This window comes from Triticum aestivum, chromosome 1A, assembly GCF_018294505.1.
Source record: "Triticum aestivum cultivar Chinese Spring chromosome 1A, IWGSC CS RefSeq v2.1, whole genome shotgun sequence".
NCBI classification, from domain to species: Eukaryota; Viridiplantae; Streptophyta; class Magnoliopsida; order Poales; family Poaceae; genus Triticum; species Triticum aestivum.
Window position 1 is genome coordinate 579,349,690 of NC_057794.1, and position 12,039 is coordinate 579,361,728.

The window sequence follows — 12,039 nt, forward strand, 5'->3', positions numbered from 1 at the left end:
CTTCCATGAAAAAAGGGATTACGCCACGGCGACCCATGTCCCCAATGTTATTCAATATTGTTGCTAACATGTTGGCCATCTTGATTGACCGTGTTAAGCGGGACGATTAGATTACATGAGTAGTGCTACACTTTGTGGATGATGGCTTCTCGGCTCTGCAATATTCTGACGGCATAATTTTTTTTTATGGAACACGACCTGGATAAGCGTCGAAACCTAAACCTCTTGCTAGCTTTTGATCAAATGGCGGGCCTTAAAATTAACTTTTTCATAGAAGTGAATTGCTCTGCTTCGGAGAAGCGAGCGACACGGATGTTGCATATGCTAACCTATTTGATTGTGGCAATTCCCAATTAAATAACTGGGTCTGTTCCATTATCAGCGCCTCACTAAGAGCATCTCCCATCTTCAATGGAAGATGTATATTTAAAGATGTAAAAGTAGGTGATGTATACATAAAAAAAATCCTAACTCCAATAAATAATGTATATTTGATGATGTAAAACTAGTGCTCCAACAAACGATGCATATTTGAAAATGTAAAACGGCCGACAACCGCGCGGCAGACTACAAGCGCACTCTTTCGAATCAAAATCATTACATAGACGTATAAATGAGCAATATTTCCAGATTTAAAATGAACTCAACTTCCATAGCAACATAGTTCATAATCCAACAAACAAAAGTGCATCATATCAATCAAAGTTCTGGTCCAACAAATTAAAATGCACATAAAGTTAATATCCAACATAGCATCTCAATTTTCATTCTCCCCATTGTCACTGGTCACATTGTGGACATTGGCACCATCATCATCAATGGCTTCTTTGTCGACGTTTTCACGCGTTGATGCAACGACACCACCACCTCCACAGGAAGCACCTCCAATGCCACTCGTGTTGCCATTGAAGCCACCTCCCATGTCACTCATGTTGCCATCGAAGCCACCTCTCATGCCACTCATGTTGCCAACGGAAGCACCTCCCATGCCACTCATGTTACCATCGAAACCACCTCCCATTTCACTAATGTTGCCACAGAAGCCACCTCCCATGCCACCCATATTGCCACCGAAGCCACCATCCATGTTGCCACCAAAGGCACCATCCATGGCACCCCCTACCATGTTCATGTAGCCACCCATTCCACCGTCCATGGCACCTCCCATTCCTCATCCCATTCCACCACCGAAGGCACCTCCCATTCCATCCATGACACCTCCTATTCCTTCCATTGCTCCTCCCATTTCACCCATGACACCTCCCATTCCTCCTCCCATCATGTGTTCTCGCGAGCATTTGCTTTTTCATAATCATTTCATCGTGACAAAGCTTGATGCACGCCTTTGCTTTGGGGTCGAGGCCACTTGTGTCCATGAACATAAACTCATCGGCTGCCATCTTCAGTTCATCGGCCACCACCTTTCCCTCCTCTAGTTCAACCTTTCTCTCCTCGGCCGCCCCAACCTCTCCTCGGCCACCACCTTCCGCCGCTCTGCTTCCCCCCTCTCCTCCATTTCTTTTAACTTCACCATTTTTTTACTTCGGCATACTCTTTCCTCCCAATGACAATGACATCAGATCCTTATTTAAGATCATTGTCTCCGGCTTTCGACCCCTTTACTTTTTGCTTCCATCCGACTTATATGATCTGGTCGTCGAGTGAGGAGTGGGGCTCCTTATCTCCTCACCACCATCATTATCATCAGGGGCGGATCTGGGCCCCAGGCCCGGGGCGTGGCGTTTTTTTCTAGTTGTAACCTAGGTATAATTTTGAATGGGCCCGGGGCTTAGCTCAACACACAGCCAGGGCCCAAGGCAGCCTCCACCTTCGCACTCCCAGACCTAGCGAGTCAGCGAGCTAGGCACACGCGTGCGTGCAGGAACTGCTCGCGCAGCCGCCAGGCCACCGCTGCCCGCCACCGCTGAAAACTTCCCTCCGTCCCAGCGCTCCTCGGCGGTCCTAGCCTCCCAGGTCCCCCCGCCGCTCGCCCGCTCCACCGCTCACCGGCTCTCCTCGCTAGCTCTGCTCCGGCCTCCCCAGAAACTACTGAACTTGTCTGTCGGCTGCACTGCAGAATTGGTAATGGAGAGATTCAGAGATACATGAGAGTGCTAGCAATTGTATTTGAATATGAATGTTGACAATAGAGATGAAGAGATATTTTTGGTGTTGTTAATTAAGTTATCAAAGACACTGATGAAGCAAGCCGTTGATTTGGTAGTCTTTTTTTATCATGTATTGTTCATAGTTTTTGTAATATTTTTATATATTTTGTTGTATCTTTAAGCATTGAGTTTAAATTATAAATTTCCGGTGCAATTGAGCCACATTTGAGTTATTCTTTTGAGATAGCTATAGCTTGATGAACGTTAAGTTTTTATCTCCCGAAAAAAAATTAAGCCCGGGGCTTGTTCCAATCCTGAATCCGCCACTGATTATCATCATCCGCATGATCAACAACCAAACTTTTCTTCTTCGGAGCATCAAGAGAGATTCGCTTCCAAGCGATGCAAATCAACACATCTTCCGCGTTGATATAATTTGCGGTTCTTCCGCGATGCAGGGCGTTGTAGCAACTCCTCCCGCTGTTTGATTTCTGGGATCTGCGAGAGGTTCGAATACCATTTGATTGAAAAGTCAACGGTTATAGTCTTCCCACATCGCCACCTTACGCACACCACTGGCAATGCCGCCTCCCCTGCGCCACCTGCTGCCGCTTCTCCTCGCGGCGGCCGCGGCCTCCACGGCCGTCGCCTTCGTGCTGGAGGAGGCCACGGTCGAGTCCATCCACCGCGCGTTCGCCGGCGGCGAGCTCACCTCCCGCGGCCTCGTCGAGCTCTACCTGCGCCGCATCGCGTCCCTCGACCCGGCCCTCCACGCCGTCGTCGAGATCGATGCCGACGGCGCGCTCGCCGCCGCCGACCGCGCCGACGCCGCACGCCTCGACCTCGATGGTGCGGCGCTCCCGCCGCTCCACGGCATCCCCGTGCTGATCAAGGACAACATCGCGGCGGCCGGCGACGGATCCGGGAGGCTGAACGCGACGGCCGGGTCGCTCGCGCTGGTCGGGTCCCGCCCCGCCCGCGACGCCGGCGTGGTCGAGCGGCTCCGGCGCGCCGGCGCGGTCGTCCTCGGCACCGCCAGCCTCAGCGAGTGGTGTAACTTCCGCGGCCCCCGCATCCCCGCCGGCTGGAGCCCCCGCGCCGGCCAGGGCATTGTGAGCAGCAGATGCTCCCCTTCCCCTCTTGCCGCCTCCATTTATTTTGTTTGCTTCTCCTTGCCAGGAAGCTAGAACAGCAACTTGATTTCCTCGAGTAAGGGGTGAATTCTGACTCTGAATCAATCCATTGTGCCGTATAATCCGTATGTGCCGTCAGCGACCCCGTGCGCGTCGAGCAGCGGCTCCGCCATTGCCGCGGCGGCGAACATGGTGGCGGTGACGATTGGGACGGAGACGGATGGCTCCATCATGTGCCCGTCCAGCTTCAACTCCGTTGTCGGAATCAAGCCCACGGTCGGCCTCACAAGCCGGGCTGGCGTGATCATCATATCTCCAAGGATGGACACAATTGGGTAAAACTGAAGCTGACAAAATGCTTACATTATACTCCTAGTTAAGGAGAGTGGTGTGATTTTACTGTCTGGATCAGCATCACAATGTGCATTGCTTAACTGAATTTATTTCTTTCAAAAACATGGCATCCACTTATGTCGAGTAATCCAGCAGTTAGATTAGATAGTTGCAATGTGTCGAGTTATCTGATGACGCAGGTTTTAGTTATTTCTTAGTGATATAGTTTACTTGATGCAGGCCAATATGCAGGACAGTTTCAGATGCAGTACATGTGTTGGAAGCAATGGTCGGTTATGATGCACGGGATGCAGAGGCAACTCGCATGGCATCACGGTATATCCCGAAAGGCGGTTATGGGCAATTCTTGAACATAGATGATCTAAGGGGCAAGAGGGTTGGGATTCTCAGGAAGGACTTCTTCCGGTTTGCCCCAGGCTCTATCCAAGAAAAGGTGTTCAGGGACCATTTCGACACTATGAGGTAGCTCAGCACTCTTCTTGTTTGATGACATATTTGTTATTCTTCGATATCGATCATTTAGATGGTGCTCCTCTTTAAGATGGACCGACGCTTACGATAAGTCAGACATCTAATGAGTGGTGCACCAGAATGTTGTTTTGGAGACTCCATACACTCTGAATCCTATTCTACGTCAGGGAAACATATTATACTCTCGAAACTATTAGTATGAGCTTCTAAGATGGCAAGAGTTACAAGCTAAGGCACAGATGCCACTACAAGGTTTGTAGTTCTGAAAATGCCACTGGTTGTGAGAAAGACATGTGGGTCCTCATCCCAAAATGCCATTTTTCAAAATTGCAAAATAGTACTCCCTCCGTTCCTAAATACAAGTCTTTGTAGAGATTTCACTATGAACCACATATGGATGTATATAGATGCATTTTAAAGTGTAGATTCACTCATTTTGCTCTGTATGTAGTCCATAGTGCAATCTCTACAAAGACTTATATTTAGAAACGGAGGGATTAGATGACAATATCAACATCGGAGGACGACTTGAATTAAGGAAGGGATGAATTATGACTTGTTATCTGCTTATTGCTTTCTGTTGATGTTTCTCTTTCTGAAGATACATTAGCTGTTCCTAACTCCTTCATGTTGTTAAAAAACTGAAAGGAAAATGGGGGCCATCTTGGTGGACAATCTTGAGATACCAAGCATGAAGATCATCAATGATGCGGTACAAAGCGGCGAACGTGCTCTTATGCTAGCTGAGTTCAAGCTGTCCCTGAACTCTTACTTGTCTGAACTGGCTACCTCACCTGTTAGATCATTATCAGACATAATTGACTTCAACAACAAAAACCCTGTCGAGGTAATTACTCAATGTTCACCTCATTTCCAGGTTTATTATGAACTTTGAATATGACACTCTTGAGACATTTGTTACAGGAAAGGATGGCTGAATTTGGCCAGAGTTACCTTCTGCAATCTGAAGAAACGAACGGCATTGGTCCTGCTGAGGAGCGTGCCATTGCCAAACTGAACAAACTGTGCGAGGAAGGCCTTGAGAAGATAATGCGAGCCAATCAACTGGACGTGATCGTCGCACCTGGTGCGTCTGCTCATAGCCTGCTTGCCATCGGCGGCTATCCAGCAATAACCGTCCCAGCTGGATATGCTTCGAACGGCGTTCCTTTTGCGATTTGCTTTGGGGGGGTTGAAAGGATCAGAGCCGACGCTTATTGAGATTGCTTATTCCTTCGAGCAGGCAACAAAAGTTAGAAAACCTCCAATATTGCAGCATTCTGTCATTTGATTGTAGAATACATCTGCTTCTTTGTATCTGAAATGAGTAATAGTGCGCAAAGGACTGAATTTTTGTTATGCAGATCCTGAACACCAGATATTTCAGCTTTGTTACCTTTTTCTGTTTGATTGTACACAATCTTTTAATATCTTTTGCAATAAACTCTGACACGTTGTTTTGTGCAAAATGACAAGAGAATTGCTTCAGCATGCTATTTCATCAAGCAAAGGAACTCATTTTTTTTGGCAAGCATGTGAAGACACCTTTGACACGTTGTTTTTCTTTTTACGAAATCCTTCTCAGTTATGCGCAACCAAAATATAAGCCACCATTGAACAATAAGGAACATTATTTTCTGAGTGAGGTAAGGTCACTACACCTTTATTTTTATATGCCTGCCACTGCAACTTGACTTCTTTTTTCTGATCATTTTATTACACTCTACAACTATTGCAGTTGCAGCCATCTGGTTTAAGCTGCTGGCAGCATCTAAAGGCATGTGGTGAAATCGAAAGGCGTGTCCTTGACGGGCATTAGTTCTCCGGTGGGAATCATGCTCTCATTGGCTGGAGTAATGTGTTTTCCCCAGACCCAAGGTGCTGCTAAAGTTGTGGGCCTGCAAGGTTCCAGTAAGTATGCTGTGCCAAGCTGATAGGAGTGGCTTTGATAGCTGTCACACTGCCAGGTTAACCTGAAGGGTGTAAAGCAGTTCATGCTTGAATAGGCAGACTTGGCCATGAGGATTCATACAAACAAAGATGTTGGTAACCATTACCTTCTTCGCCATCTTTGCTCTCGTATTGAAAGATGATTGATAGGTATGTAATCGCCGTCCTGTTAAAACTCTTTAATCACCCGCAGTTTACACTTTGCAGTTCAGCAACAAAAAACATTATGTTTTGCAGTCAAGTCACGTCAACACAGCCAATTATAATGTGATGAATTAAATGTAGAGCACTAAATTTTTAGCTTTCATTTCTGACACACCAGTTTACCGTACGCTTGGCTCTTTGAGGCCTAAAAGATGGTACTAGGATACTGAGAGTACAGATATTGCAATCTGTTTTAAGACATTTCGGTCTGTGATCAACTGACTACTCAGTTGTGAACTTGCGATGGTACCACATGATAATTGTTCAAATCACCAATAAAGTTACTACTTATGGAGTAGTTATGTAGTGTTCCATAGCAACCAACTTGTCTAAAGAAGCCTTGGAGACATATAGATATGACTTCTTTTCTTTTAAAAAGGTGGTAGTGCCCCTGGCCTTTGCATATATAGATATCGCTACATTATCAGATCTAGCTGAAATGTGTTTCTTCTCGTGTTTCAGCTATCTCCTACACATGCATCATACATCACTATCCTATATACGTCCTGCCAAAAAATAATTGTGTTGGATGCCATGACAGCCACATCCTAACAAGAGCTGTATATATATTCACACCAGGCACAAGAGCTCCCCTGATCGTCCATGGAGTTTCAGCACTGATCGTGGTCCGACAGTACGCGGTTCCCGGCTGGCTTGCCGAGCTGCAAGCATGAAATAGGAGGGATGGTGGGAGTGTACAGCTCCCCAAAGGCCTCCCAGCAGAAGGGGCTGCTGCATGTGTGGTACTGAGGCACGATCAGGGGTCTCAGTTGTATGCCGGTCAGGGTGATCTCCGAGCATGGCGAGCTGTCGCTGCACGCGAACTGGGCGGGCTTGATCGTGAAAGTCCCCCGGATGTTCTCATACTGCACGCCTGAAACCGCCACCGCCGAGCTTTGGTTCGTGCACGATGTTTTGTCGCAGTAGAACTGGTCTATCATGATGGGCGTCTGAACCTCTGACATGTGTATGTTGGAGAACCTTATGCCCTGGACCAGCCCTGAGCCACCCTGCATTGATAACCTAGTGTGATTGGATATATGTATGCATAGTGGTCCTTGCTGGATGAACTGAGTTGCAGTCTCATTATGGTTACCTGCCAAGTCTTGATCCTGACACCGGTCATTGTTTTGAACATGTTGACATCTCTTACAGTGATGTTGGAGACACATGCCTTGGTGTTGTACCTTCCTAGGCCACCAATGCTGATCCCATGGCCTGGTCCACAGTTCACATTATGTATGTTTACGTCGCTGCAGCCTGTCTGTATGGAGATGCAGTCATCACCTGCATTGCACAAGGTAAATATTTCATGCCAAGTTCTCGTGGTTCTGTATACAAATTATTCTACTGCCCTCTATATTTACATCCTGAAATAAAATTATTGTTATTGTGGTACACAAAAGTAACAGCTACCTACTTAATCAAGTTTTGTGACATCGCAAACAAAAATTAAAAATAAATTGTGAGGAACATTACCGCAGGCCAGGTCAGTGTGGTGAATGTTGACATCCTTGGAGTTTTGCAGGTGTATTCCATCCGTGTTGGGGCTATTCTCAGGGGACGAGATGGTCAGATTATGAACCATGACTCCCTGACAGCTATCGAACTTCAGATGGCACTGCGGGCTGTTGATGATGCTGATACCAGTTACTCTGACATTGGAACTGCCATAAAACCTTAGCGCCTGCATAGCAGAGTACGCAACCACTCGCTACTTAATTTGGTCTGATATGCAACGTCAAAGATATTCAAGTTCTGCAATAGTGACTTAATAATATGCTTACCGTGGGTTTAATCTGTGGCATTTTCTCCAGCTCCTGATCAGTGTACTGTTGGAAGCATCCAAAGTAAGCAATTAAAATTTGTCTACTTTTGATTGGTTTATTAAGTAAGGAAGCTGTTAGATGGTCAGGCCTTACTGAGTCCATATCATCATCATCATCATCATCTGAATCTGAATAGGTCCACCATTCTTTACCCTGACCATTTATGACACCACTGCCTTGAATTGATATCCCGTTTAGTTTCGTGAACTCGAGCCATTGAAGCAAACCGGAGCCCCACGCTCTCGCGCCAATTTTAGCCGAAATGGTTCCATCCAGCTACAAAATGAAAACACGGCATTTAAAACCAACACTGCTTATTTAGTTTGTTGTTGCATAACTAGCATGCCGATTGGAATGTAGCCAAGGAATCTGGATAGGGCATATTGTACAGCTTCAGAGTTTCAGTTACAACCTCCAAACAGAATATTTTGGTTGAGTTGAATGTCTATCTATACTTTGGTAAGCGTGCAAAGAGCATCAAACAACAACCATGTCTGTCGAGAATGCTCTGGTGCATAGTGTACATAGTTGCCGACTTCCTTTAAGTAATGGAAGACTTATTTCTGGTGTGTATATATGCTTTGGGATTAGGAGTAATGTTACCTGGAATATAGTGTTAGGCTTGCAGTTAGGGCCCGAAAATGAGATTGGGCCAACAAGGAACTCGAGTTCAGGTGGTACAAGAACCGTCGATGCCTCCACCTTGCATGCTGCTGCCCATGCTGCTTCAAAAGCCTGCAATATATAGATAGTAATCAAGTTCAACCTTTGTCGGGAAAGGAAAGGATACTGCAGTGTGTCATCATATCATAGCATGCATGGTGATACCAACTGTATAGCTCAGATTTCAAGTGCAGTCCATTGCATTAACTGTTTACTGAACACTGCTATGCTATTGTGATCAGTACATGGGTGCAAGACATAACTCTTTTGCCCTAAAAGAAAATATATAAGGAAAAAAAAGCATATTTACCTAGAAGATTCTAAGTTTGCGTTGATTGAAAAATTAGGGTAATTCCTCAGTGAGAACCCATAGTATAATCTAATATGGTGTTTAAGTTTCTCAATTCTCTTTAAAAAAACAAGAAAACAACCGAGAACCGACAAAAAGAACCAATAACTCTACCAAATTTGAGGATTGTCATATTCTTAGGGAACCGCAAAACTTGAGTTGTTATGTCCTTTCCAGCACATATTATTTTTCCTGGCGAATATAAAATGTCTTGCAAGAATGCAATTGCTATAGGAAGCTTGTACTACAATTTGGTAGTGTTATTAAATACAGCACTAGAATCCAGCATGATGAGTAAAGACATATGCCCAATCACGTGAGAAAAGAACAATGTAAACATGAAGACAAATCAAGGTTGTTGCATTATACACACTTTTTGTCCTGGCCGAAATATTCTTCCAGCTCCCGATTACACATTATACGCACATTATGTGCAGCTTACTAAAAAGTAGTAATGTGATTGTGCAATCACGGGGGATTATTGTTTTAAAAGACTAATTTTGGCAACCATGTCCCTGCAGCATACTAACTTGAAAAATGTACTTTCAGGTGCAAATGTTCTTTACTTGGGAGCAGTGCTGATGGTTACCTGGGTATCATCCGTAACTCCGTCACCCCGTGCTCCGAAAGCAACCACGCTGAACACCATGCCCTGCGATGGCGCTTCCGGTGGCGGCGACGGCGGTGCTTGTGGTGGTGGTGGAGACGGCGACGCGTGGCCATTACCACCACCTGGACTAGGTGGTGCCGGCATTGCAGGACTCTGGTGCCCTTTGCCGTACTGCCTGTGGCTGTGGGGAGGGGAGCCGCCGCCGTTCTTCCCTTTCCCTTTCCTTGTGAACATGGTGGTGGAGGGTCCCCTGTTCTGCCTCCAGTGCTTGCCACTCCTCGCGTCGCAGAAGCCGACGCCGGAGCTCAGAGCAAGCGAGACGACGAGCAGCAGGACGGCGAGACCTTTGCTCATCTCTGCGTCTGCAGCTTCGTACCGACCAGTATCCTTATCCTGTTCTTAGATGATGGCAGTGTCCAGCCAGACTGTGTATGCGGTTTTGAGCCTGGGGAGGGAAAGTGGAGGGGTTTAAATAGCCAGCTCCATGGAGACGCCATGGATACTTGTTCGAGGCTGGGACAGAGAATGGAGATAAATGGAAGGGGTTCTGGTTCTGGTAGGTGCCCCCCTGAGTCACGTGCATGCGTGGGCGGCATATTTTTTTTCTCGAATATGCACGAGCGTGCATATCATATATTATAGAAGAAAAAGGCTAAGTACGGCATATGAATGGATGGATGAACTGCAACCTTCCAACTGCACAGAGCTTCTTTTTTTTCATGATGTGCTGCTTTTGTTCTTTCCGTGAGAATCGGTTGGAGTGGAGGAATTGCGCTCCATTATCCAGAAAGAAATATGTTAGATCGATAATGTAGCTTATACCTGTACTAATGGCTCACGGTCACGGGGCAGGAAGGTGGCATCCAATCATTTGTACCCCACCCTGCTAATTATATCTTCAAATGGGCTTTCTTGTTTTTTCATCATTTTGCTGTATCTCTTGCAACTTTAGCGCTCGTTTTTTGAGTCGCAATTTGTATCCACTCCTGTTTTATCTTCAGACTTTGGTATGTGTGATCGGCCTTGTTGGCTTTATTAATTCATTTATTATAAAGTTGGATGCTGCCTGTGCCTGTTCCTAAAAATAATAATCATTTGTACCTAATCGACCCGTTTGCCACTAGTAGTTTAGTGCAGAGACAGAATGAGTATGCATGCATGGTGATTGAATCTAATCTCTTCTGCTGTCATCGTGCGTGTCAGGGTATTCTTTGGAGAACTTGCAACAATGTGACCACAAGTTCGGTTCGGTATATATGGTGCTTAACTATGTGTGGATCCACATTGTTTTCATGCATGCTTCCTGTGCTGTGTGGGAAATGACCCGTGAATCTCTTCACTGCCGCTGTTCTCCAGGTACCTACCTACCCGAGCAATGATCATGGCATATCCCTCGCTGCATTCAATTCCTTGGTTTGGTTCTACAAATGCTACGCAGGAATCATAAATGCAAAAAGGAAGGTCATTAGGATCTCCATGTCGTTTTTGCAGGTCCACTGGTCCCTAGGAAAATGACACGACCTTCGGATAAAATTTCCAAACATAATTTGAATTTGTCGGTTTATATATGAAATATGTGGGCATATATAATAGTAACACAGAAACCGTCTTATCTCAACGATGAGCATGCATGCTTTACTCCCAGCCACGAGGTCGGGTGTTTGATCCTCCACCCTCTCTCCCGCTCAATCATTTTAGCTACGGAAATTCCAAACATAACTTGAATTTAAATTTCACTTATTGTCCATGAAGTAGAATTTTGCGACAAAATTTCCAAATGAAATTTCAATCATTTTCTCATGTTGTATTAAGTATGTGAACCTTAGATAATGACAAAAATATATTTTTGTCTCAATGTTGGGTGTGCTTTACCCCAATCCTGTTGGGTGTGCTTTACCCCAATCCACGAGGCAAAGGGTTCGATCCCTGATGTTTTGCAAGTGCACAATGTTGAGTTGTAGCCTTTTCGAATTAAGAGTACCGATCCCACAGAGAGCTTAGGAAATGGTATTTGCCTCCTGTAGAAGTTTAAAGGAATTGACATGCAAGTTAAATGCGGTCCGAAGCAAAAGCGGTGCGGAGGAGGGAATGCCGCAAGAGTGTTTTGACAATAATTAAAGTGCGTAGAATTAAAATAAAGAACAAGAGAGTGAAGAAAAGCGATGGAAAACTGCAATAGGGTTAAAGCGTTAACAGGGAGTTTGAATTCACCATTAATATGTATGTTACTTAATTATTATGTGAATGCATAATTCTAGGTTCACATAACTAATCCATTTAATCAACAGTGGCATGCTTTACTCCCAACTATGATCTCAATGGCTTGATCCCGTATCCTCACTCCCTCTTAATCATTTTTTGCGGCAAA

The 12,039-nt window shown here is 45.4% G+C and overlaps 1 protein-coding gene, 1 long non-coding RNA gene and 1 pseudogene across 3 annotated transcripts; 2 read left to right on the forward strand and 1 right to left on the reverse strand.

Moving 5' to 3' along the window:
- The first annotated feature begins 2,602 nt into the window (after window positions 1–2,602).
- On the forward strand, window positions 2,603–5,425 carry LOC123069549 (probable amidase At4g34880; annotated as a pseudogene).
- Window positions 5,426–6,831: 1,406 nt separating this feature from the next.
- LOC123069531 (polygalacturonase At1g48100) lies at window positions 6,832–10,025 on the reverse strand. Of its 2 annotated transcripts, XM_044492419.1 has the most exons (7): window positions 9,651–10,025; window positions 8,653–8,784; window positions 8,143–8,325; window positions 8,008–8,052; window positions 7,700–7,907; window positions 7,317–7,507; window positions 6,832–7,230 (listed from the first exon to the last, which is right to left on the reverse strand). In XM_044492419.1, the coding sequence occupies exons 1-7, from the start codon at window positions 10,023–10,025 to the stop codon at window positions 6,832–6,834; spliced, it is 1,533 nt and encodes a 510-aa protein (XP_044348354.1). The 2 variants fall into 2 exon arrangements, with proteins under 2 accessions (XP_044348354.1, XP_044348344.1); XM_044492409.1 differs by having other exon boundaries at window positions 8,008–8,325.
- Window positions 7,284–9,845, forward strand: LOC123069558 (uncharacterized). Its single transcript, XR_006432628.1, has 3 exons — window positions 7,284–7,521; window positions 7,749–8,070; window positions 9,611–9,845. It is a non-coding gene; the product is annotated as an uncharacterized lncRNA (long non-coding RNA).
- Window positions 10,026–12,039: the final 2,014 nt, after the last annotated feature.